The 27,896-nt window shown below is 36.7% G+C and overlaps 1 protein-coding gene across 1 annotated transcript; it reads right to left on the minus strand.

The window, feature by feature from the left end:
• Positions 1-564: 564 nt before the first annotated feature.
• On the minus strand, positions 565-21,316 carry LOC149788981 (N-acylglucosamine 2-epimerase-like). The gene is made up of 9 exons (XM_089975135.1): positions 21,101-21,316; positions 20,288-20,363; positions 18,018-18,093; positions 16,187-16,359; positions 14,415-14,645; positions 13,285-13,366; positions 12,116-12,423; positions 3,176-3,263; positions 565-715 (listed from the first exon to the last, which is right to left on the minus strand). The coding sequence occupies exons 1-9, from the start codon at positions 21,199-21,201 to the stop codon at positions 642-644; spliced, it is 1,209 nt and encodes a 402-aa protein (XP_089831261.1). The 5' UTR covers positions 21,202-21,316; the 3' UTR covers positions 565-641.
• Positions 21,317-27,896: the final 6,580 nt, after the last annotated feature.

The raw sequence follows: 27,896 nt of genomic DNA on the forward strand, positions 1-27,896 counted from the left end.
CATTCTTCTATCATAGTATTATGTATGGCTCACAGAGTCTGAAAAGTATGCTTTTTTCAGACCTGGAAAAAGTATGGAAAATAAAGATTCGGTCCTAAAGGTAAAAAAAAAAGTAGGGAAAATAAAGATTCGGTCCTAAAGGACAAAAAAGGTAGGGAAAATAAAGATTCTGTCCTAAAGGTCAGAAAAAGTAGGGAAAATAAAGATTCTGTCCTAAAGGTTAGACAAAAGGTATTGCAGATAAATATTTTGTCCTAAAGGTGTTTTATTTATGTTGCATTATGGGGTTGGATGAGACATCAGCTACTGCTTATGGTTTCCATGCACTTGACCTATCACCTACTCCTGATTGATGAATACTATTTTAGATGATGTGGATACCACATGCTCATTTATCATGACAGACTTCAAATACATGTGTAAGATGGGTCTGGAAAAAGTTGCAGATGGGTTTGAGAAAAAGTTGCAGATGGGCCTGAGAAAAGTCTGGAAGCTCTTTTTACCAACATGAACCCTGAATTTATGTTAGTTGATACCATCATAAGTAAAAGATGAGTGTTTACATCAGTTTTTTTAAATATTTATTGCATTGTTCGTTCATTAACAGTGTTAAATACTTCAATCTGGAACTTCATACATCTTCAGTATTTATTTTGTATCAGATTTTTCAGAAGTTTCTCACACATCAGCAAGCAACGCTCCACATGGAAACAACCTGAAAAAGGAATCTTATATAAGTCTCAGTTTTTACTAATGTAACTGTTTTACCCTATAAACAGTACCTCAATTCCAAAGATACTTGTGCGAAGTAGCATTTAGGATGCGATTTCCATAAAATTTAATATGCTACAAAGCTATAGTCTCTTTGCTCTTGGCACCCCAACCCCCAAGTATTATCTGGCTCTTGTCTACAATATATACACCAATCAGTGACATAACTGTTGGATGTTGCAAGTTCTGATTGGTTATCTTACATATGCATGCAGATCTGCTGTGAGACCAAATGGAGAAACAGCACAGACTTTATACAATTTTGATACATCCATCTAAATTCTGGTATACTGGTATTATGTTATTGCATTGCTCATATGTATGTCCAGTAAGAACTGCTTGTCTGACTGGTAATTTTTTAAATGATTGGAGAGATTCTAATGTGGCCCAGGTATGCCATCCAGTCCAATTTTAAACTGTACAATCAGGCCTGACAAATTCTACATTTCAGATCATACAAGTTTGTGTAAACAAACATTAACTTGGCTACCATATATTTAGATGACAGAAATACTTGTAATGTCTGACTAATTCCTTTTTGAAAGTGCACATAAGCACTTGTTTCATACAAGCAGTATTTTGATCAAACTTGACCCAGGACTATACATCATAATACAACAGTCCCAAATTCCAAGATCAAAGTCACTAGTACATCAAAGATCAAAATCACTAGTACATCAAAGATCAAAGTCACTAGTACATCAAAGATCAAAGTCACCAGTACATCAAAGATCAAAGTCACCAGTACATCAAAGATCAAAGTCACTAGTGCATCAAAGATCACAAGACTGGTTATCATGTGCAATTTGTTATGTGCTTGGGATTTTTTCTGTTGGAGAAATAATTCCCAAGTATGAATTAAAAATATTGAGGATGAAGTGAAGATGTGCAACCAACAAAGGAAAAAATTTTTTAGTCTAAAAACAGGTCAAATACCTGTACATGGCTTAAAATAAATGAGAAGCTGTAAATTTTTTGTGCTTGAAAACTGGTAAGAAAAATTCCATTACTTGTATAAATTCCAACTTTTGAACATCTACATTGGATCCATGTGTATGGTTACCCTCCTACAAACAGGCCATTAATACAGCCAAAATGTTTTTTTCTTCTCTACATCTTCATTTCTAGAATGTTCACCATAATAAAAACATTCCCACTTCTTGACTATGTTCTCCTGCCCCTTTTCTCAAGTTAAGGTCGTATATGGCCCAAATCTTTTAGTAAAAACCTCGTTGATATGACTGTCCTTTGAGGAGCAGTGGCAATAACCAGACTGTCATGTTTACTGCTATGGTGGTCATAACAACGTTTTCATTCAGGACCAAGTAGACCAAAATCGTTTCCACACAATGACTCAAGTTTTCATCATCTATGGTTACCAAACTTGGCGCTTGACTTGCGCTTGGGGTAAGGAAGAAGCCTATCAAGCTTGGGGTCAAGTGTCAAGGTGACTGTGACCGAAAGAATATAAATGAGTTTCTTTTTGATCAATAACATTAGTTTTACATCACAGACCCAAACCATATTTTGCAGATTATGGTAAAAAAGAAGCATATTGATTTTGGACTGGAAAAGTCATAGTGACTGAAAAGAAAGTTTCTGTACAAAAATTTCAGCTCTCTTCATAAAGAACTATTAAACATAGGGTGGGCATATAATGTACTATTGGCAGTAACTCTTTATTATACAAGTTATTACCCATTTTGACTTGTAGTAGAATACAGTTTTCAACAGAATCTCTGAACACTAGCATCATGGATTTCAGTGAATCACCATGAAACTTGGAAAATGGCATCATTAAGTGACAAATTGCTGCCCATACAGTTTTGGTCAAGTTATTGCCAGTTCTGACTTGGAGTAAGATGCAGTACATCACAAAATCATTTGCACACAACTAGTCTCATGTTTTACAGTGGATTGCCATCAAATCTGTACAAGTTATTGTTGTCACTTGAACGTCGACATGTCAACAAATTAGTTTGTTCTAGCAAGTTTAGAGTTATTGCCCTTTTGTCATGTTGCTGAATTTAGTTTAAGACAGAATCTTGCAAGTCTAACTTGTCTAGCAGTGGGGGGGGGGTTGATGAAACGCTGTAATTTGGCGCATATTATGGTCATCATCAAAAGCTGCATATTTATAAAGATCTTTTTGATTCAAGATTTCTGTATGAGTTGTTGCTTTCTTCTACTTCCAGCTGGGTATCACAGAATTTGGAATGCAAGAGCAGATTTTGATGGATTGCTATGAAACTTAGTACATATCCTATTTACATGAGCAAATTGTTCGCCAGTACTCTGGTTTGTCTAACCTGGAAATAAAAAAATTATCTCTCTCTTACATACACACACACACATACGTGTACATACACACATATATGTAAGTAAATCAGGTCGAATTACAAACCTTTCCAAGGTCCCCCTTTGAATCGCAGGCTGACTTTCCCCTCACGACTTAAATACCCATACCACTCTCCATTCTCTTTGTCCACAAACTGAAATACGTCAATAAAATGGGTATTACCCGTGCAAAGTTGTCCCCTCCTAATTTTGGCAAAGAATATAGCTAGAAATGCTAATGAATATTGATTCAGATCTGCTTTATATAGGTGTTAGTATTTTTCTCTCTGCTAATATTCTGTGTTGTTTCTTCGAAAGACCAGGTACTGTATTGACAAAACATTTGTAGGATGAAACTTGGGTATGCTGCTTAAAGATGTACATCATGAAAACTAAACCTGCCCTTAAAAGAACCAACGTTAAGAATAACTTAAAATTACACGATTCTAACATTATTATAAGTAAAGCTGGAATACGTCGGTTCTTTTTATGGAGAGAGTACAGATCAACAATATTATGATTCGTTTAGCTTTGCAGTCTGGCTTATTTTTCTTTCTCTTAGTTTAAAAATTACACTGGCAGTGAAACTTTGTTTATTCAACACTACAAGTAACAATTACAATCCCGCCATTTGCATTATCAGTTTCACAGTTTGATGGCAATGTAAAGTAATATATGGGTATTTTGTATATTTTTCAAGCTAGCCAGATGCGATCGTGTTGACACATTGCTATTATCATTTAGTTTTGAAACCCGAAGCCTGAAACTAGTGCAGTGCCTGCCTCACCCCTATGGTTAGATTTGTTTCCTCAAATTTTCGGTCGCATATAGATTGAAAAAAGGTATATTATTCCTCTGATATTTAACCACAAAAAAATAAACAAGCCACCCACCCACCCACTTAAATGGTCAGTCCCTCAAGCACCAGTAACAATACTTTCACGCCATGGCAACGATGAAAATGGCGGCAGCAGGTACCGCCATGAGGGTTCACGATCGATTTCTGTCGTATCCATATGAAGACAATACTGCTGCTGCAGGTAATAGTCAAAGGGAATGTCGAAGAAATTAAACTTTGATCCTTGCTTTCAATAATATTGAATTTTCAGAAGCTTTGTCTGTACCAAACAAAGGCATCATATGAAAACCACGCATTTGAATTTGCCGTTTGAACAAAGGTATAGGAAAATATTTTAAGACGTGATCAATTTCAATACTTGCCCAGAATGAACACTTGATTGAACTTAGTCTGAGCATTTTTCGTAGACAGAGAACATAGGTTTGTTGCTCTATGATTGTTATTTTCTTACAACACATTGTACAACGATTGCATTACAACGCAGATCCAACGTAGTTGCTATTATGTACTAAACAGCACTCGTTACTTTGTAGTTCCTTGACATTCTGAATTAAAATAATCGTACAAAAATAAATTCAACTGCCATAATGTCTCGTACTTTAGCTAACGAACTGCTTTAAAAGTGTATCCAAGGTGAGAGAATGAAACCAATGGCAATGCCAGAATTAAAAACATTTCATGCGAAAGCCGTAAACTCGCAAGCTTGGTTCCAGTATGGATGCATACATCTTTTTCAGTAATGTTTTACTTTAAGCAGCACATGTACACCCTATAAAGGGTTATAGCTGTTTACGGAAAGATGAAACACGAACTACCTGAGAAAAGATTTTCCTAATAAATAGATGCATAAATTTATCTCAGAACGGAGTAATTCTCTAATATTTTCGCTTAATAGCTGATTTAATAAGACTACATTCGAATTCAAATATTAGAAAACTCTGAAGACGAATACGGAATGTACTTGCCAATCGATCCCAAAGCGAACAATCTTATGGACCAAGGAAATAAGTTACATCTAGCCATATTTGTGCTGTCTACATGGTAAAGCGTGTTTTCAAGTATGCATAATAAATAATTTTAAAATGAAACAAATTTTTTTTATTATATACAAAAAGTCGAATTAGAATGTGTTGATATCATCCAGTTCCCATCCAGCTAACGGAGACCATCAGTAAGAAAGCTGCTGAAGTCCATAGATGTATTTGCCTAATCTTAGTATCGTATTTCCACCCATATTTAAGAGGTCAGTCCAATGATTTGATTATAATACATATGATTAATACAGAAAATTATCAAACTAAGCCAATTCACGTGTTGCCGTTTTGTTCGATTGTTGTTTTATTTTTTTTATTTTTTTTGGGGGGGGTGTCTGTTATTTTTTTATGGGTATTTATTATTGTCTTTATTGCTTTGTTCACAGAACTCGATGAAGAAACTTGGAATTTGCTAGCTAACGCGATCGTAGATGACACTATTTCTGTTTCTATGGTTCATGAAGTTTAGAGACTTACATGTTCTTTAGTGGGCCTTTCTTTCAGAATCACATAATTTGGCATAGAAAACATGTGTACTTTATGTAGATGAGCTAACGATTTTTTCTATGATCATTTACTATATAGCAATTATGGTAGAAGAACCGCTGTTTCTACAAATGTACGTCGACTGTTCCCAGATAAGACATTCCTTGTGTAGTAAATTTGCTGTCAATTCTTGACACAGTGTATTAAAGACCTAATCATCAGATTCGCTTATTCTGCGCGTTTTATCTTTCAATATGTGTATTTAAATAAAAGTAACATCCCAGAATGAACATAATTTTAAAGCAATTATGAATATAAACTTTAAAGTAGAGTACAGCGACTCGCCTTTTGCGAGCAAAACTCTGTCATTCCAAGATATAGCTACATTGCAGGATTGGTTTCAGTATTAAATCAAATCAAGTTTCAGCCCATTAAATCAGTACGGATGGACAAAATGAGTTCCAGGTACTGTCAGCCTTTTTTGAGAGAGCAGTTTTAAAAAGAAAATGTCACCTTGTTGATACAGCCCACCATAGAAGCTCTTAACAGCTCACGCTATAGTAATCAATCAGTGCGTTTGTTAAAGCCAAACTGTCCAGACAATGAATGAGTCTAGGAAAATATGTCAGAGGGACTCTAAATGGTCCTTTGCAAAACACCCGTATCGTGCTTCAACATCCTTAGTGACCAAAATGCCTTATTGAGGAATGGTCGCAATAAGCCTTCATGTTCGTAAATTACTAATATCTACAGACCAAAAAAGGATCGTCTCATAAGATTAAAAAATAAAATGAATAACCGTTCGATGATATGGAAGTCGTCTTCTTTAACTGCAGTGCATTGATTACATTTTTTAAAATAAAAATAACTGCTAAAACAGATATGTAAATAAATAAAAAGAGAACACTTAATACCTAATTACTTTAACCATAGCTACCTATGATGAATCGAATATGGCTCCACTCACTACAACTTGCTTGACAAGCTTTTGACGGAAGAAGTTGTGTCGAGAAATTATAAGTTTGGATAATAAGAATTCAAGACCGTAACTTCCCTAAATGATGATAAACAGTGCTGGAAATCCAGCTCGTTCACGGTCCAATCAATCGGTGCGGATAATCAGGGGCCATAACTTATGAAAACGATGTTGTGGAATGTTGGAAATCAAACTCATTCGAGGTCTCATCAGTATAAATCTGAGTATCAATTTTGACATCAAATCATCTTTGGCAAAGAAAAGTTGCATAACTAAAGTAAAGAGAACGGACAATCATGTGGCATAACTCTTAAAAAATATATAACTGCATGGCATATTTAGTTAAACTCAAACCCGTCGCAGTAAGAAGGCATTCAGAGGTCGAGAGAGACCCAGGCCATTTCGAGAGTTCAATGCTTTTAGACCCTGATTATACTGAAATCCGGAAATGAATCGAATGCCTAAACAAAGATTTAAAAGACAAATAAGTTGTTGTTGTTGTTGTTGTGGGGTTTAACGCCATTTTTCAGCACACGATAGGCTATACATGGCGGCCAGTATTAATGGTGGAGGAAGAACCCAGGAAAACCCCGGAAAGAACCACCGACCCACGAGAAGCTACTGGCAAGCTTTCTCACATACCCACATTGGCTGAATCTTAGACTCGAACCGCCGCAGACAGAGGTGAGATGGCAGTGATCCGCAACGAAGAGCGCTTTAGACCACTCGGCCACTCGGGGCCCAAAGACAAATAAGTGCACAACGAAAGTATTTAAGAGATCTAAAAATAACTCGTAAAAACCGTGTCCCTTTTGTTCGCTCTGTATCTACTTTATACAAGTGAATACTTTGCCTTATGTGAACTTCTGACCCCAATAAATGGGGGGGGGGAGGAATGCCGAAAAGGGAGAACTATTTCGCAACGACAATGTTGGAAAGTTGGAAATCGAGGGAAAACCATTCTTGGAAATAAGATCGCAGAGAAAATATAAGAAATAGATGCCTCAGCAATAAGACCCGAACACAGACCAACAATACAAAGAGTATTGGCGCTTTTAACGATTCAATAACTGATACACCAAATAATGTCACTAGACAGACTGAGCACATCCGGAAATTTTCTATCCAGACCTAACGACTCTGCTACAATTCTGCTATACGGAATCGTTGAAATTACAGTGTTAATCAGAGAGCTCAAACCAATAACGAAGAAAATCAAGAAAAAAAAAACTACGTAATTACATATCATGAATCTACCTTTCGAAATACCATTAGAAGAGACAGCCTAAAAGTTCGAAAACAGTACAATATAAAATTTGTATGGTGCAAGATGGTGGACATGCTGGTTACCAAGTAAAAAATGTAGTCTGAATTATAGAAATGGAAAAGGATCAGACGAGGAATATGAAAACTTTCTCTTATTTACATGAATTCTTTGTCAAAAATATGGTTTATGGGGTATATGTGTCATAGAAATGTAGGATTTGCCAAACCACTGGCCATACACCTGCAAAATGTAAATTTAAAAAAAAAGTACACGAAATGAACACAAAACTAAAAGATATGAAATTAAAATAATATAAATGAAAAGGAAAAGAAGGTACAAAAGAAACCTCAGTTTCTTCTGTACAAAGGTCGGCTCGAAATGAGAGAGAGAGATGCATTCATGCACTTATAAAAATAGCATAACATGGGGAAAATAATCACAACTCTGAAAATTTGACTTTTGAGTCACCAAGTAGTACAAGATACATCAACTTATAAAGCCATGTATAAAGAAATGATGAAACGAAAACCAAAAATGACCCATGCAAAGGTCACGACATTTGGAAACTCGAAAAGGAGTAAGTGGAAGAAAAGACGACCAAAGGGTTTAATACATGAAGGAAACCCCTTAGCTTTCCGTGGAAACCCCTTAGTTACAACAACTTGGTAATTTTAGAACCTTTAGAAAAACCTCGACTTTTAGGTAACTTGATATTACTAAACCTTTGGGTATCTTGCAAGTTACGCGGGGACTCCTGTAAAGTTCTAACTAACTATATATGGTGGGAAGGACAAGGAGGAGGACAAAAATAACGTGGCCCCTTAAGGGTTGAGGTCCAGAATATATGGCTCCCCTGACTCTCTGATTGAGCCTGATATTTAGCAATGATGCAGAAGCCAAATTCAGGAGTATAGTTAAAAAGGGCAGAGCTCCCATAAATACTGTACAGCTCTAGAAATTGAAGTCGAGCAAGGTCTCGTCAATATAAATGTGCATCATAGCACAACCCTTGGTACGGTTGTGCTGCAGAAACCGAAGTTAGGAGGACGATAAATCAGAACCTGCAAACGATAGTGTGAAACGCTGGAAATGGAACTCATTTATTAATATAAAGCTCCGAGCAATGTTTGGCCGAAATTTTGGTACAGTGATGCTGCGGTAACCAAAATCAATCAGTTGGATGGGAAATCAGGCAAAGTAACTCCTGTCATTAATGCCAAAGAGCGTTGGAAATCAAACTCATTAAATGTCTCCTCAAAATAAAGTTCTATGCTAGATTTCGTTGAAACCCAACAATATTTGGTAAGACAGAGCAGTTACCCTGCGAACATCAAGGCCTCTCTTGATCGTTTTATAATACATGCCAGCAGTAGATATTGTATGCAAGCAAACATAACATGATCTCAAAATTCGGCTTTCCCTGGCGTCAAACCTTAATGCATTGAATTGGTTTGCTACGATCCTCAGTTTACGTACCATATATGTGTTAAATTCAAAAAGGAATAGAAAACTGGAAGATGGAGTATGGGTGCCCACGTTAATCTCTTCCAAGGTTGTTCAAGACGTTAAGAAAACAAAGAAACATCCATTTCGGAAATCGATCGAATCTTAAAACCAATTGATCATTCCATATTTTTGGTACCAGTCAAGGAAAAACGAGCTTCAGTCTACTCCTAGATACTCGGAGAAGATTACTCTGATCAAGAAATGGATGCATTAACTTTAACTCGGTAATTCTACGCCCTACTTTTGATCATTTCGCCTCACTTATTGACCGTTGTCAGGAATAGCACCTTCATTGCCACCCGGAGGCAAAAGTTCAAAAGGATGGCTTGGTAGAGAGAGTCACAGCTGTCTTAGCACAAGGCCCTTCCCTTTATCATGTAATGAGTGAAGAATTCAAACAAGATGACACCAAGAGTGGGATATTTACCATCTTAAAACAACTTTTCCAGAAAATCAATTCCCAGTATAAAAAAGTTATCTCGTGTCTTGAGATTCCCAGTATAAAAAAGTTATCTCGTGTCTTGATCAATAATTATCAGTTCATGACTTCTAACACTTCAAGATATTACAAACTCCTGAGTTCGACCACCAAAAAATATCTTCCATATGTTCAGCTATGACTGGTCACAATTTTGTATTTGTTTTTCAGATGTAGTGGTTTGATTTCTGATATTTTTTCTTGGCATGTTATCAATAATCTCCACCCATCACCACAATGAAATGCAATGCTAACCTGCTCGAGTGATTTTAGTTGAGTTCGAAAACTAAAGAGTCGTGATATTCCCAGGCTAAATATTACGAGTTTAAGGAATCGAATGCTAGGTGAAATCATCGGCCGAGTAGACGCAAACACATTCAAGCGCCGTCTGCTTCTACATGCAATTGATTTTAGTTGTTGAATGCGCTTACACGTCGAGGCGATAGTTTTAGTATTTCTAAGATCGGATGTCTGGTCTTTCCGTTCAGCAGAAGTAATCCAAATGATGTATGTCTGATCATTCCAACTAGTAGAAGTTATCCTAATGAATTAAAATTCAGGCAAGCATTCTAGAAGATATTTTCCCCTACCCACGCCATTACGCCAGTGCCGTCTTAAGACATGGGCACACTCGGCAGCTGCACAGGCCTCACGCTTCAAGCCTTTTATTTTTATGAGTGGGTAGGGCCGGTAGGGGGCCCCAGTGCATTGCTTTGCCCAGAGCCTACAATGTTGTTAAGACGTCCCTGCATTATACAATTTACATATGATTAATTACCATACTTGTCAAGAGCTTCTTTACATTTTGACTAGTCCGATAAATCAAACCATCAAATCCGTATTGATACTGAAGACCTATTTATGGGTATGATGTAACATGTTCATTCAAATGTGCAACTTTCCTGCATGCAAATCCTTCCGGAACACGCTTGCGCACAGTTTATACACTTATCGGTATTTGGTAACAGCCATGTCTAAAACTAAACAATGGTGACAGTAAATAAGGTCGTGCTTTTCCATGTGGATTTAAAACTAGATAAACATAAGACTTCATCCGAAAATATTATGCACATATCACCAAAAAGAACCCTTCAACCGACGTAACTCAACAGCTGCGAGAAATACATGTAAATATATAAAATATACACCGATGGGTGCAGATGAGAGTGTCTGCAAATACATGTACATGTATTTGCATGTTTGAATGAATAAGTGATATCAACCCCTATAACTTCGGTCACTATCATTATAGGTGTGGGGCTGATTTGTCGGCCTTCAGATTTACCTGTCCTCTGCACGTAGCTTTGTTTTTGAAGCAATGCCTTTATAGCCGTTATGAACAGTCATAGTACTAGTCGACTGCCAAAATCTATGCCTACCTGTCTTGGTTTGCTGACACCGGTAATGTTCTATCCAATGTTATATGCAGTTAGACTTTTTAAAAAATGTTATATCAGGAATCTTCACAGAAATTAAACACAATGGCATCTCTTTCTTAGTATTCCAAAAGTAAGAGAAAAACAGACCATCTTAGGGACCGTCCATAAATGCTAACAGGCCGAGCACTTCTTAAAATGCTCCTGAAGCAAACAAAATGTCATGTTTGATTCGGAAAATTGGTGAAATAATGGAATATGAAATGAATTGTAGTTTAACTGTTTCCGATATTTGTACTGGAAGTTGAAACCCGACAATTCCAGGAATACCCCATCACATGTATTCATGATTATACTTGGCTTTTTATTGCGAGTAGGAATATATACACTAAAGCAAACTTATATATGAATGACGTACTATTAAGGCCACAGTGCTTCAATTTCCTAAGTTAAAATCTTAGTTTCCCATAAAGTAACGAGCATACTTTACTCATACTTCAAACCTAATGATTCCTCTACATCACAGTCGTGATTTCTATCATTTGATGGTCGTAAGAAGAAAGTGTAAAGATGCTATCGAAACTACATTCACAAACCAGTTGTTAGTGTGTCACAATTTGCAAATAATAATGACAATTGAAGCTCATTATCTTAGTTACTTATCTCGGAATGTTCGGATCGTCCAAACCATTTGTACATTATTTATAATAAACACACTATACCCACAATAAATGCAGGCTTAAATTTCCAGACTAGCAATAATGTAAAGCATTCTCTCCACAAGTTCGAGTGGCTGAGATTGTACTTTACTGGAAACCATGAACTGGGCCAAGAGAAACCAAATGTAAAATGGAGTCAACATTTTCCACTACTAGGGTTATGCAAGGATAATGCAAACAGCGGCTATTGTGTCTGAACGAAAACGAATTTGTACATAATTGTATGGTGTATCACATCAGCAACTCGGACATAAATATTGATGATGAGACAAAAGCATGCGTAGATATATAGTCTGTATGAATTACCTTGCCGTAACTATAGTCAAAAACATGGGCAAATTTGTCAAGAAAACTGGTGTCCTTGGTTTCCTGGTAAGCCATGAGGAAGGCAATCATAGCCTCATTGTGAGCCCACCATAATTTCATGTCCCACTCCAGCTGGGTGGGACTATATCCATCCACGTCCAGGAAATATAGTAGTCCCCCGTATTCCTTGTCCCAGCCGTAACCGAACGGGTTCAATATGAACTTTTCTATGGCCGTCTTCTTGAGATCTTCTATTCCCTTCTTTTGTGCATACTGCAGGAGGAACCAACCAGCTTCGATGGAATGTCCTAGAATTATAACAATTTAACGTTATAATAACGTTATAATTAGCCATTCTGGAACCGTACGAGTTTTCTTTGTAAGAAAGTGACTGCCGGTAAAATTACGTAATCTTCATATTGCACAAATATTTAACATATGTGAAAACTTGGAAGAACAGAGTAAACCGGTTAATGCTTTCTTAAATTACGTTAATCGTAATTAACTTGTGCAACATTATTAAATTATAGTAAAACAATTGAATGAAAAGGATACCGAGAATAGTCAACGCGCAATCTGATTAAAATAGGGTCTCCAGTGTTCTGCGTGAAGATCTGACAGCAATCACTTGTGGGTGTTATTATGGTGACATTTGAATTAGCCAATGGAAATGTAGCTTTCAGAAATCTGAAAATGAATCAAATCGTTCGGCACACATTAGTGCTCTTTAGCCTTACCGCTCATTCTCCCAAGTGTTAAGATAAAAGACTTAATCTGATTTGCTGATAAAATTACCAGTTGTGGAAATATCATAGATCACCAGAACATGACCCCTAAGGGGTCGCTGTCAGGTCTTCACATAGGACAGTGGAGATCTGATTTTAATCAGACTGAGTCAATGTAAAGTGGCTGATTTCTGATTTTATTGGCAAATTTAAACATATGATACATACAGCCACGTCGACATTATAATGTGCCATTAGGCTCATATATATATATATATATATATATATATATATATATATATATATATATATATATATATATATATATATATATATATATACTTAACATCAAGTCTGTGATGTGTATTTCATAGAACACAGGAATTCCTAAGCTTTTTATATTTAAAAATGGTTAAGGTACACACAAAAACAGAAACGTTTTACCTGGCAACATCAAGCGACCGACCGATCCAGGCAATTCCTTGCCATCAGGACTCACATTTTCCAGGATGACTGTACCGTCTCGCTAAAAGAAAACAAAAATACATAGAACCAACTACAGACGATTGCCGATTATCAAAACTTACATGCGGTCGTTTAAGTCATTGTTCAAAACTTCGGAGTTCGGTATTGTTGCTGCACTAGTGTCTTGGAAATTCATATTATACATGTGGTCTTCATTTACCAAGATAACTTGAGTATGGATTCGGCAAATCTATTGGATGAAACACGCTTGTGATGTCAGACCCATCAATTTTTATTCAATTTACACTGTACAAACTCTTGATGAAATGAAACGTGACATGTTTGGATACACTAATGATTCAGGCAAGTGTGCCTCTCAAAGTGTAAAACGTTAGTGCATATTTATTTGCACAATGATAAGAAAACGGCTCCTCTGAATGTATGGACATCTTTACTTTTCAAACCTCTACGAATCGCGAGAGAGTGCATGGTAACGAGTTAGTGCATTTACGAGCAAGGGACACTATGCACTGTATACAATCACTAGACCATTTTCTTCCTTGCAAATTTCAAAAACTGATTTTCGATGACAGGATTTTTGTATGTCAACAAATTCTGAAATAACAACATTTGTATGGCTCACTAAAACTAGTGATTTTGAGAACATTAAAGTCTAGTTACTTCTGAAGCTTTGTAATAAATTTGTAACAGTTTTACAATAAAGAACGATTGTAGATAGGAAGGAATGGTAAACAAGCATTTGACATGAAAAAGAATGCAAACTAAAGGAAAAACAATATCTGACATTGAATTGTTTTTTCCCCCGCCAAAGATGCTGAAATTTTATATAGTATGGATTTAATAAGATGTGTTCACATGTGTTTACCCTGGGCAGTTTTGAAGAACTAATTGTTCCTCCATGAATCTTCGTCTTTAAAGAAAAAAATACATCCTGATACTCTGCGTCTACTTATTACTAACAGTCCTTTCTAATATTAATGCATTTTACATACTTTTTTGTCAATTAATGTACTTATGACATTTCGGTTTTTAAAATGCCAGGATGGTAATGCCTCTAAGATATAAAAAAAAATATTTAAAAATATCACCTGAACGTGCATTAAAGCGTTTTTAAGACTCCATTCTGACACATATCTGTACTTTTCCCCCAGGTCTGGAACTGATGTCTCCAATTGATCAATGAGACACAGGAGCATCATGGGAATAGCAAGGGAGCTGACTGGTACCTGACCGGGCAGGCAAGGCGTGCCAAATCGAAGTTCCGTATTATCCTCCATCACCCAATAAACGATCTGATCCATCATGGTTAGGGCTTCATCCTTTATAATGAGGGTCAATTGGTTGAATGAATAATTTAAACCACATACATTTAAACTAACATGGCTTTTAAAGTGTTCGTATTAAGCAGTTTGATAAACCAATAATATTGGTATATCAAATTATGATCCACCCATGGCGCATTAATACGCGTAAATAAATATTGTTTCAATATGAGATTATGTTTCAACAACAGTAGGCCATCGTTTCTACATTCTCCAAATCTGTGACGAATTTCTTCTGAGTATATAATCATTAGCGATAATAGAAATATTAATGATCCCGTCTTATAAATTAAAGAAACATGGACACATTTTTCACAGAAATCAACTGCGCTTTCCTCTCTCTCTCTCTCTCTTGACCATCGTAGAAAGATACATACGAAATCAGTGAAACGTGGCAGATATTCTCGTGTGTGTGTGTGTGTGTGTGTGTGTGTGTGTGTGTGTGTCTATCAACAGACATAAATAGATAGATAAATAGATAGATAGATAGATGAACCCAAGGGATATTACTACTGATCTAAGCAAGAAACACAGCAGTGTGGCTTGAGGTCTATTATTTCCACATTACCAAGGACCTCAATACAACATTCGTTCTCAATTAAACGCGCAACTACTCTAATAAATATCTCTAATCATCAAATGACCATATATCACGAAACTCTATTTTCACACTTGCATGTTTTTCTTGCTTCATAGTTGTATGACTCATTAGTAGCCCTTTCCAAGCCGAATACTGGCACATTAAGCCATGCTTCACGAAACGCGACCCAAATACCTAATACAAAGACTTATTTCTATTTCAGATTGCTAAACGCTTATGCGTTTTAACATCACAAAGATTCTCTTATGTTACAAATATACATTTTACGAAACTAATCTATGTTACCATACAGTCTCGTGAATACAGTACATTACGACGTCTGCTCCTAAAAATTGGGTAAATACTCTGTTTGCGAACACTCTTACCAATACCGCCTCCTTATAATCAATACATAATCACTAAAATATAATAAAGTTATCAACGGAGACTTATTTACAGATAGCAGAAACCCTACTCATTCATTCATGTATCCAAACATATTCATGTGCGACCAGATTAACTTTAAAAGTGAAGAAGCAATATTGATGGCTAATAGCCAAAATTGACATATCGTAACTTCACCTTTATCAAACCTCTGCAAAGCCATTCAAGTGAAACAGATTCAACAACTATGAGCTAAGTTTTAAATCTTACATTCACTTTTGGCTTAGGTTCACTTTTATTAATGATAAAGCAGTCCTTAGTTCAAAACTAAGATAGAAAAACACCCAACTCATATAGACTGCCTCAGTGAGTCTAGTTTTGTTACTAGATATAATACGGGATGACTGCATCCGCTTTGATTTTACCCACCCACCCACCCCCGACACATACACACACCCACCGACCCCGTTCATTTTAAGATCACATGCGCATGTAAGCACAACTACGGACAACTGCCCACACACTCTACTGATATTAGTTTTGAGTTCAGAGGGTGGAGTAAACGTGTACATACTCTGTATTGTTTCTCTCCCGTGGCCCGACTGAGTTCCGACATACCCATTACGTAGAAGCATTCAGAGAAAATGGTCCTCTGAACTTTGATAGACTTTCCATCCCTCGTCAAAACCAACGCACACTTCTGCGACGAGCTGGACACTTTGGCGTGCTTCTTAAGGAACTCCCCTCCTGAGAGAATACACAGTTACAGAATGTACTGATTCAGGGTAAGAGTATATAACTCATACATATTTCGGCAAAGTTTGAAATGACGCTTTTGAATCGTAGAACGTGAAATTTTATTACATCGAAGTCATAGTGACCTATATTTTTAAGTGCAGTAAACGTGTTTTACGTCTAATTATATAGTATATAAGGCGCATAAGTGGGTTCCATCAACCAAAAAGTGAATTATGGTAACATGCTGACTAAAACATCTATCAAAGAAAAAGATTTTTAATCCCTTCTGCGAGGAGACTGAAATTATGTTTCATATCTAGAACATTGGATGAAAACACCTGATTTCAGGAAATATACCAGCCATCATAACAACAAAAAAGACTGCGAATTTAACTTGAAATTAACATAAAGTAGGATCCCCGAGTAGCCGAGTGGTCTAAAGCGCTCTCCGTTACGGATCACTGCCATCTCACCTCTGTCTGCGTGGGTTCGAGTCCAGGATTCGGCCAATGTGGGTATGTGAAAAAGCTTGCCATTAGCTTCTCGTGGGTCGGTGGTTCTTCCCGGTGTTTTCCCGGGTTCTTCCTCCACCATTGATACTGGCCGCCATGTATAGCCTATCGTGTGCTGAAAAATGGCGTTAAACCCCACAACAACAACAATAACAACATAAAGTACTGGTATTCGGAAATCAAATCCAATTAAAAATTCATTCTTTGATGATTGATCTCTCCCTCCCCCATTAAAATCTTCAGTTAGACGGTAATTTTGGATATACCGCAAGTTTGTGCCTCTCTTGCAAACCTGGCGATAAATCAAACTGTGTCATGTCAATTGTAAATACATGGTTAGGCCATTATATCAGATTCCTATTTCTTGAAAAGGTCCATAATTTATCACCCTGGGTTATCACATCAAATTCGTACATAATCTAATTCTATCAGCAAGTTAGAACGTTTTACATCAAATTTGACCTTTTTATGTTCTGATAAGAATGAACACATTGCATTAAGCAAAATTTGTCACTTGGTGTTAATGATATTTAGTTGATGAAGCGACTGACAAATTCAAGAATAATGAGCTTAAAAGTATTGTTGTATATGGTTGCGTACCTTTCTTGTCTCCTTGCTGACATCCCCTCCCCCTATACTATGATTCCCATTTCCCAATCCCTATCCCCCTCACATTCCGTCCATGGCTCTTTCATGACCGAAAGAGGAATGAGGAAAGAGAATCTGATTTATGCAGATATTCATAGTCCTACATGAAGATGGACGTCAAAAATACGTGAAAGTGACACATGTCATTCAGAACATATCGTTACTAAGGATAACTCTTCCTAACACGACTTTGCAACGCTTTCTCTGATAGGCTAATAAAAATACGGTAAGTTCACTGGGAATTGCAAAAGTTAACTAAACAAGAACTTGCATTGGTATCTGGCTGAAATCAACAATTGGAAGGACGGGGGATACATAAATCACGAACCATGACCTTTAGAAACGAAAAACAGGGTGACACCTCCAACTCCTTACCAGCATCTGCTGGAACGGAATCACGGGGTGCCAACATAAGTAAGACTGTATAGATCTGAGTTTAATAAGATCGGAGAAAAGAGAGTATCTGAATGGACAGTTTTCGAGTACAACTAATACAAATACTTTTACCTCTAATAGCAGCCTGAAGAATTTCAGACGTCCTGAAACGCTCGCACTCATTATACAGTCTGCAGTAAGTCCAAACCTATCAAGAATAAAATGATGTACAAAGATAGATGTATGTACGTTATTCCAGCATTCAGTAACACATTGTCCAGTCTATTGTCTTAAATTCTAGAATCGGATGCCATAGTTCTGCTTTTCCGTCCGTCCGTCCGTCCGTCCGTCAGCCTCACTTTACTTGCAGCTCTAACCTTAGATCCGCCTGAGACAAATAAATAAAAACTGGATTGTTATCAACGTCGACATGTAGTGCGTTGTACACATTATACAGGGTCGAAACTATAAGGTAAATGCCACGATTTTTAAGTTTTCTATTACATTCATTTCCGCTCAATGACTTAACAACTCTTACCAACAGATGTATTAAACTCAGTATAATTAGGTACCATAATCAGGTGCGCATTCAACATTTCTATATTCAAGTCAAGGTAAACGATAAAAACGATATCATGATTTCAAAGGTTATGCTTGTTTGTTTATGGTGTACAACTTCAAAGCTCTTTTGAGGTACAGAAATTAAATTTATTACACTTATACTTGTTAGTCTTCATTATTCCAAATACCATTGTCATGGTTGTGTCTTGTTAGTCTTCATTATTCCTAATACCACTGTCATGGTCGTGTCTTGTTAGTCTTCATTATTCCAAATACCATTGTCATGGTTGTGTCTTGTTAGTCTTCATTATTCCTAATACCACTGTCATGGTCGTGTCTTGTTAGTTTTCATTATTCCAAATACCATTGTCATGGTTGTGTCTTGTTAGTCTTCATTATTCCTAATACCACTGTCATGGTCGTGTCTTGTTAGTCTTCATTATTCCTAATACCACTGTCATGGTCGTGTCTTGTTAGTCTTCATTATTCCAAATACCACTGTCATGGTCGTATCTTGTTAGTCTTCATTATTCCAAATACCTCTGTCATGGTCGCATCTTCAATATCAAGGTCAGTGGTAGATTTTTCCCTTTCAAGATAAGATAAGAATACTTTATTTCAGACTACATAGTCCATACCTCTAAATTAAAATAAAGATATAAAATAAAAACATTCTAAACATAAAAGAACATATATATCATACGTACAAGTATATAGATACATCAACACATATAATTGCGCCATGCATTGTTAAGAATGAAATTAAGTGGCGCATTTAAAGAGAAATTTGTTTCCATCTACTAATAATATGAGAATTTAAATGAATGTCAAAGTCCCACAGAGATTTCAATATACAGTTCTTACTATTAGATATTCTTGTCATCATTGAGATTACATACTTTTTCATTACTTCATCAAAACTGAGTACATTATAATTTAAAAACATGTTGGAGGCACTGTTCCGTCTAGGAAGACCTAATAGAAAATGAAGACTATTATTATAATCAATAACTAGTTTTCTTTTCATACATTCACTAAAAGTTTGTCCACCGAGGAGCACAATACATAGTGCAACAATAAGATTTGAATAATCTAATTTTGATATTCAATGAACAAGTGTTACATTTTCGTAGAAGCATGTTTTTTGGAGTACATACAAATCGGTAATGTCTCATCATATCTTCATTATCTGACGATTGGATTTCAAAATATGACCCAAATACGTATAACTTGACATACGTACGAGCATTGTACACGCCTCTCTAATTCCTCTTAGACAGTCATGAAACTGGATTACTTTCCTTGCCTGCCCTATTACCTTTACCTGCCCTATGCCCTATTACAAAAATCAGTGTTCATCATAGTAAAACTGTGGTGACCACCACGGTAGACAGAGCACGAAACTGCTTGTTTACCTGTTAGCTGACCATGGGCAGTCGTAATTTATACCGATACATGTACAAAGTACATGACATTATAATGTGGTATTAGGTACACAAGAACACAGGAATCCTAAGCTTTTTATGTTTTAATTTCTATTTGTTATTGCTGAGAAAATATTCTTAAATTCTGATTAAAAAAGTTAATTCCTATTAAATGCAGGACTGTATCATTATATAAAATTCGAAATTTTACCAACAAGCTGATTTTTACTTCGTATCGTTCGATCATTAGCAAGAATTTTTCTTTGTCATGTTTATGACTGTCGTTTTCTTCGCAATAAATGTTGATATTCATCACCATCATCTTCGTCACAACAACACCATAGTCTTCGTATATATCACCATCATCAACACTGTCATCACCATCTTCACTTCCACCAACACTATCTGTGTCATTACCTGTCTGCCTTGCAACCATACGTGCTTCAGATCGTCATATACTTCGCCTTTTTCCCCTAGGCAGTTGAAAAAGCCTCTAGAAATAATTACAATAAACAATATAAAATCCAGTTGCATGGTCATCAAAATGCTTCTGATGCCCATTTTGTGCTATCTCTTCAAATAGAATGGACACCAGTGACAAGAAGTGAAATTCGAAAAGGGGGTGGTGGTTATCGGTAAAATCTCACGATAGGGAATGTTTTGCAGAAATTGGTGCCAGTACACATTTCATTATAGTGTGCAAGATAACTTTTTTTTCTACGGCGTCCCATCACTAATATTTCAACAACCAAGTTGGTTATTCACTTGTTTAAAAAATAGTTTCGAAATGATCTATGGGTTTTGCAATCTAATCGTTCTTAATAGAACACATTTTGGATTACCCAGCATTTACCACTGTTTACAGTCAGCAGTAACAAACATAATATGTACAGTCTACATCATTCAATCAAACTGATGTCAAACAAAATCAATAATAGAATGGCCAAGAAAGCACATAGATTCTTCTATATCATCGATTTTTACACTAATTAAACAACGAGTTTCCCTGTAAGCAGAACGGAATACAAGTATATGAAGGGCTGACAGTTTCTCTCTCTCTCTCTCTCTCTCTCTCTCTCTTTGAATGTGCATGTGCGTGATAGTTGATATACGTGTTAGACTCGCTTCGTGTCTATAATAGTACGTCTTTGATAGCCGGAAAGCTGTATAACATTAGAACATAGTCGGAAGCGAGGGGAGTGTGCTGTGTTACTTCGTTGCGATTGTTACCCATTTTCCTGGTCGTGGGAATTGTCCATCCAGAACTTGACACTTCTGTCCAAATCCTGGCTGATTTCCTGAAGAAACTCAGACAGGCGTCCCTGGGACATTTTGCCGTCTGTGCTACGTTTAGTTTATCGGCAGGACACTGGCCTTATACTGATAGTATCGTCCTTGACATATAAGCAAACTACCTGACCTTGTTTTTCAAGCTTCGTGTTCTTGATATCCTGACGCGTAGCAAAATACTACAGCTAACATCGTTTAACTGTGAATAAGCAACGTACTATGCAGGCAATCTACCTGCCGCCGTTTTTCAAACTTCTTGTCCTTGATATCTTGACGCGTAGCAAAATACTGCAGTTAACAGCAGTTTACTTAGTGGTGAAGTACTAAACAAAGAAGTGAGAGAACGCAATAAAGAAGTGAAGGGACGCGATAAAGAAGTCAGGGAACGCATGTTTCTCAAATGTGGTGGCACAATGGCGAACACAAAAAGGTATGGGAACGCGCAAAAAAGTAAAGGAACGCCATTCCCATGCGTTCACAAAGCACTATGCCCCTGAGTTTACTACGAATAAATAATGTAACATGATTACGCAATTGCGTTTTCTACTTCGCGAAATATGAACTTTCACTTCACTTAATCGAAGTACCGGGCATACCAAGAAAACCAAGACGTGAAAAAATTTCGCGTCCTCATAATTCGAATTTGTATTTTCGAAGCTCAATCTCAACAGAGCCAATCGAACAAGTCGTTTTAATCACATGATCACCTATTCGAGACAACAGAAACTCAGTTTCCTGAAGCTGAAATGCGCGATCTTGAAAGAGTCAGTCGGAGAAATAACGTGAATCACAAGCTTACATATTTGAAACAACAAGACTGCGCGTTCTGAAGAATCGAATGCATGATCTCTGGATAACCAATTGAAAACTTTGTTTCAATCACGTGGTCTCTCACTAAAACAATTTCTTCTTCATATTGTATGTTCGTACATTCTACACTTAAAATAGAAAGCGAACACACTTCTAATGACCTTGATTCAATTTTCACATGTAGTTACTGTTACCGAAATGTTGCCTCTAATTAGAAAGTCGGACAAACTGTTGAAAATTCTACCGGTTCCATTTAATCGCGAACATAATTGAACGTGTAATATGCATGTCAACCGACTGAATCATTTGCGAGAATGAATGCATGGTATTGTAAGAAGACTCCTTCTGTAGTCATCCCTTACTTTCTCTATTATCAGAAACTGTGTGTGATAGTGATGTCTGTCGCCACAGTTAAACTTAGTTTAAATAAAGAAAAATGGAAGGAAGGAAGAAAGAAATTACGAAGGGAAATGTTTTATAGTTTTAAAAATAGATAAAAGACGGTGCAAAGGAATTACCGCACGTACTCCTCCCCACCTCTCCCAAAAAATGCACCGATACTCATTTTGTTGTTTTGAGTAATGTAGGTCACACTAACCTACTTTGCTGTGATTTTCATGACGTATCTGCACACGAAGATTTATTATCCAACAGCCGAAATTGCACGAGAAATACGCCTAAATGATTTAAACTTTTAAATGTAAAATACAGAACACGACGATCTTTAGTACAATCTTATCGTTCACACCAAGATGCGTCAGCATACTACGGCCGACCTGATGTTAAAAGGCTGTACCTCGGTTAGTAGAGGAGAAAGCGAAAGGAAATCTTTTTGATCTCATTGTCAGCTAACTGGGGAAATTAGAATTGCTACCAAATCGGTTACTGGGTACTAAGTGATATCAGTGATAAATAGAAGGAAATTTATAGAAAACGTACAGTAACTATAAAATATATAAATTATAATATGCTGATACAAACGAAACTCTGCAAAAGAAACGTTGGACCGCTCGACTTTACAAACCAAAGGTCATCAATTTATCAAAAGGCGGATGGACAAAACTATAAAAATGACTAAATGAAAAGTAGATTACTATATACTCTTCGTTTTATCTGGGTTGTTGTTGTTGTCATGGTCTCTATAATAAGTAGGTAAATAAGAAAATAAACACCTTGAAAGACTGACTTACACTCACAATGTTTGAACAATATAGTAGTTCATTACCCACAAGTACATCCTCATATCTTTGAGGGTGTTCCTTCACGATATGATGGCCAACGTAATAAACTATTTATCCGTTAATTTAAATAGCATATCGTCTAAATGGACAATAAACGTCACTTTAAAATCGCCAATTCGATAGACGTTTCCAATATGCGGTCTCAAGTTTGCATATTCGAGCCTTGAGAACGCGCATTCTCGAATAGGCTGTCATATGACACAAATGACTGTTCCTGTAGGTCCTCGTGATATTGCGTAGAAAAGATTCGAGACTACGCATCCCTGTTTTCTATAAAACATGAGTATGTGTTTAAGCGACCTGTCTGGTTGGTTCTCTCGATATCGCGCAACCGAGCTTCAGGAACACAAAACGTTTTCATGTTATGACCCTGTCGATTATGCGAAGTTATATTTTCTATTTCGCGAATTCGAGAACTCGATATCGTGTAACATAGAGCTCGACTGCAGGACTTAAATAAATCACGCGATTGAAAAATAGACTCTAACTGGATTGCGTTTGCTTAAAATATCCTGGAGATTCTGAGGCATTTCAACGTTATAGACCTGCTGGATGGTCCATAGACGTCTCGTGTTGACCGAGGTCCAATCGCTCAATGTACGCCAGATGTAGCCCTTTTAAATCAACTGATATAACTGACTGCCGAACTGTACAAGGTCTCACTTTGAATTTTACTCATAATGGTTGATGAATAATGAAACTGAGAAGATAAAATATGGTTTGTGGAATTGTCATTTCCACTGTTAACAAATATGCAGGAATGTTACTTAAATATCGCATGTCAATCAGGGGTACAGTTACAAACGAATTATATCGTTTGCAAGAGGCGGGGAACGACTGTCAGTCAGGTGTCAGTGATGTGATGTTATGATTACTCCAGACATTGCTTAATCGCAGTAAATAGTTGTACAGCGTAGTATTTAACATTCACTAGGATGACACCACTGTAATCTGAAAAGCAGCCTGAATATATAGAGCATAGAAAATATAAACTGGAGAATTTCACACAAGTGTGTCAATATGTGAACCATGTGTGAGTGACAGATAAATAGACGAATAGCACCAAGTGATAAGAACGAGAATTCACTTTGTATGGTTTTCAGTGCTGATACATCTTATTATCTGTTCGTATTTACTTTTCTTTACAAGTTCACGAATTTTCTTTACATGTTCATGGATTTTCATTACAAGTTCACGATATAATTTGCACAAGGCATAGCGATAAGCTACAAAGAACACAATAATCATATTAGTTAAAAATTGATGCGAGGTAACATGCAGCTCTAGTATATAATTTTAGATATACAGCCATGTCTAAAATTTACAATAGGGTATTAATGCTCGAATAAGTCACAGCGGAGAGACTCAGAAAATTTTAATTTCTGCAAAAATATATTACAATTAAATGTAAAAAAAAATATCTTCCAAAGCTTCTATCTTAATATTCCCCGTCCCCCAGTCTTTCTGCAGCGGCAATTACATTTTCTATTTTTTTTTATAAAAAAAAAGAGGTTACGCGCAGCGCCAAGTTAAAGAATGCGTTGATTGCATTAATCACGTGCTTCGCTTGAGGAAACCAGAAAAGTTTAGTTCACGTCCACGTGCAAAACGTATCCGTTAAGGAATGGCTCTTTTAGGTAAACGCTGGCTTATAGGACTCACGGTACTAATTCAGTTCCCATAGTAAAACTATGTAAACATCATGATATTAAAAATTCAATAACTTTAAAGTTCTGAGTGCTCATGATCAAACCGATAGTTATCAGTATTGATGAAACCTGAATGTCGGCTTCTGTGTAGAGGAAAGGGTATGAGCCGCGACATTTTCTGGACCTACATGTGTTTGAAACATGTGCTTTCAATTCAGCACCAAAGAGTCAGGTGTTCAATTCAGTCATGAGTGTTCCAAATTCATGACTAGTAAAGAACTGAAATTTCATCAATAAAACAATGTCTCTATTTTTTTCTTCCAGTTACAACTAGGATGAGCTCTCAAAAAATCTTTATCCTAAAAGAATAACTTACATTATGAACCAATCCTGGCCAGACAAAATCATATATACTATATTGTATGTACACCCATTTCCAGGCTGGTTCCCATTTTTCCATACATTTAGAACCGTGTGTCCTCTACGCACACTTCATCTCTGTGTACCTGTATTGATGTAGTGAGGTACCATGGCGCAACGCAGATTCCACTACAAGGCATCTTTTTTAAATAGCTTACTGAACCCATGATATTTCCCGTTTTGTCCACGAAGGACACATCTTATAAATATGACACGATCTTGTGTAATGTCGCCGATATTGGTAGTGAGGTATGCAAGAAAGGCGACATTAGCTTCTGGATAAACTCCTAATATTATATGGAAAAAACCAGTGTGAGCAAAGTTTGTTTTCTGCATTAGAAATACAAAATTTCGCAATGTGTAAGAGAGGAAAAAACTCGCGCGTCCATCAAGGATCCCCGTGAGAAAGTGACTCTAGTACGAGCACTTCCACGCTAAGAAAGCAAAAGTAATTATTTTTCACAGCGGTTTCAGGTTCTTGATTCAAATATGGAGTTGTATTGTTAGACGAAGCTCCTTTTGTTAACAAGAGTACGTAAAGGCACAGTATATGCCCACCATATAGTAGACATTTTTGTTTTATTTTAAACCCTCTTCCACTGGTGTCTTCCTTGTCTCAAATGCAAGCCATGTACAAAATTTAGTCATGGTATGCCCACGGAACAAAACTTAGTCATGGTATGTCCTACATAACACTAGTAGTTTTATGCAAATCATTTTTCCTCAGAGATCTTAACTATTTACCGTTTGACCCCAAATGGATGCGTCTACCTTGTCTCTATTGCAAATCATCCATCACGTTTGGTCAAAGCTGACGATAAAGAACTCGAGAAACCTGATAGAAACCATTTTTCTTTTAGAGTCAACGTGATCATGAACTTGGATCGTTTTGACCCCAAAATCAATAGCTGTCTTTCTTATCTTAAATGCAGGTCATTTAGAAAGTTGGGTTGGGACTGTGACCTTTGACCATTAAATCCCAAAATGCGTTTCTTTTTTGTCCCAACTGCAAACTAATTACAACTTTTCGTAACAGAAAGCTTGAGTTAATGTGCCAAAACGAAATAGGGAAGAGACTGACGGCAAATTTGGACATATAGTTAACCTCTGATCATAACATGTATACACTCCTCCACATGGCGGGCATATACAAAATACATTTTCTGGTGCAAAATGCGAGTTAAGGAGATGCTGGTCTAAATTTTGTAAAGGGGGTAAACTTTCCTTTCAAATGTTTCTGTCAGAAATTAGATAAAATTCATTTTCATATTCATTTTAAAAAAATCTCAAGACCGACAGAAAAATCAATTAACAGCAGATATAAGCAATTCTGGGAGGAGAAACAATGTAGATGAATTGCTAAAACTGGGGTGAGGGTAAGAGCTAGAGCTATGTGAAGGGAAGGAAAGAAAGGGACTAAATAGTTCCGTAAGGGGAAAATAGAAATTACAATACTAAAATGAAGCCACTATATTAAAAGCAGTGTTTTTTAACAGACAGAAAGAAATTTTGAGTGAAGCAAATTATTATATATGAATTTATAAATATGAATATAAACTTAATTTGGTTTGTACTGAGTTCGCAGGTGTAAAAGTTTCATTGTCAGTATCAAATAGGTTTCTTGGTGAACTCAATATACTCTTTTACAAGTTTTATGCCGGTGGCCTAGTGGTTAGAACATCCGCCTCGGATACGGGAGGTCGAGAGTTCGATCCCTGGACGAGTCATACCAAAGACTTACAAAAATGGTACTAACAGCTGCCTCGCTTGGCGCTCAGCATTAAGATGTTAGTATTAGGACCGGTCGGCCTGGTGTCAGGATAATGTGACTGGCTGGGACATCATGCTACAGTGCTAGGCATCACTATAAACTTCAACATTTCAGACATCGAAGCGTTATGACTAACAAATTGTTAAAGCTACGTTAAACATCCAAATCACACACACACACACACACACACACACACACACGCGCGCGTTTTATGCTTTGAATCAAATGACAAAATCAAAATAAGTATTGCTATGTATGATTAAATACGATTGACAGATTTAATTTTGTTAATGCTTTGAAAATAGCACAGCTTTGAAGAACGTGATATGATGAGTCGAAATGGAAACACCCGTTACAATTTCCAGTATCAAATAGTGCATTAATTTTCATTTGAAACAGATTTTCTTAACTAAGAAGTAACTCATTCAAATCGTCCTTTAATGACTGATAAAGTAATGGACCGTTAATATACTGAATGAAATTGCAATGTATTTTTTTTCAAGGGTTGTTGTCCGTTTTCAGTCTATATTTCATGTCATTTTTATTCTAGTATATTTATACACTTATGTTCAGAAGGTTAGACCGCTCCGGTGGCCTAGTGGTTAGAGCGTCCGCCTCGGATGCGGGAGGTCGTGGGTTCGATCCCTGGACGAGTCATACCAAAGACTTACAAAAATGGTACTAACAGCTGCCTCGCTTGGCGCTCAGCATTACGAGGTTAGTGTTAGGACTGGTCGGCCTGGTGTCAGGATAATGTGACTGGGTGGGACATCATGCTACATGTCTGCGGCATGATGCCTCAGTGCTAGACATCACTATAAACTGCCACATTGCAGACATCGTAG

The sequence above is a fragment of the Sinohyriopsis cumingii genome, chromosome 11, assembly GCF_028554795.1.
Source record: "Sinohyriopsis cumingii isolate HCF-2022 chromosome 11, ASM2855479v2, whole genome shotgun sequence".
NCBI lineage: Eukaryota > Metazoa > Mollusca > Bivalvia > Unionida > Unionidae > Sinohyriopsis > Sinohyriopsis cumingii.

Bases quoted from the DNA above. Each gene is read 5' to 3' on its own strand.
- LOC149788981 (XM_089975135.1), bottom strand. From the start codon at position 21,201: ATGTCCCAGGGACGCCTGTCTGAGTTTCTTCAGGAAATCAGCCAGGAT. The intron at 20,364-21,100 runs GTAACAATCGCA...AATTATTTCTAG, and splicing joins TCCCACGACCAGGAAAATGG to AGGCTTTTTCAACTGCCTAG. The intron at 12,424-13,284 runs GTAAAACGTTTC...TTATAATTCTAG, and splicing joins CGGTCGCTTGATGTTGCCAG to GACATTCCATCGAAGCTGGT.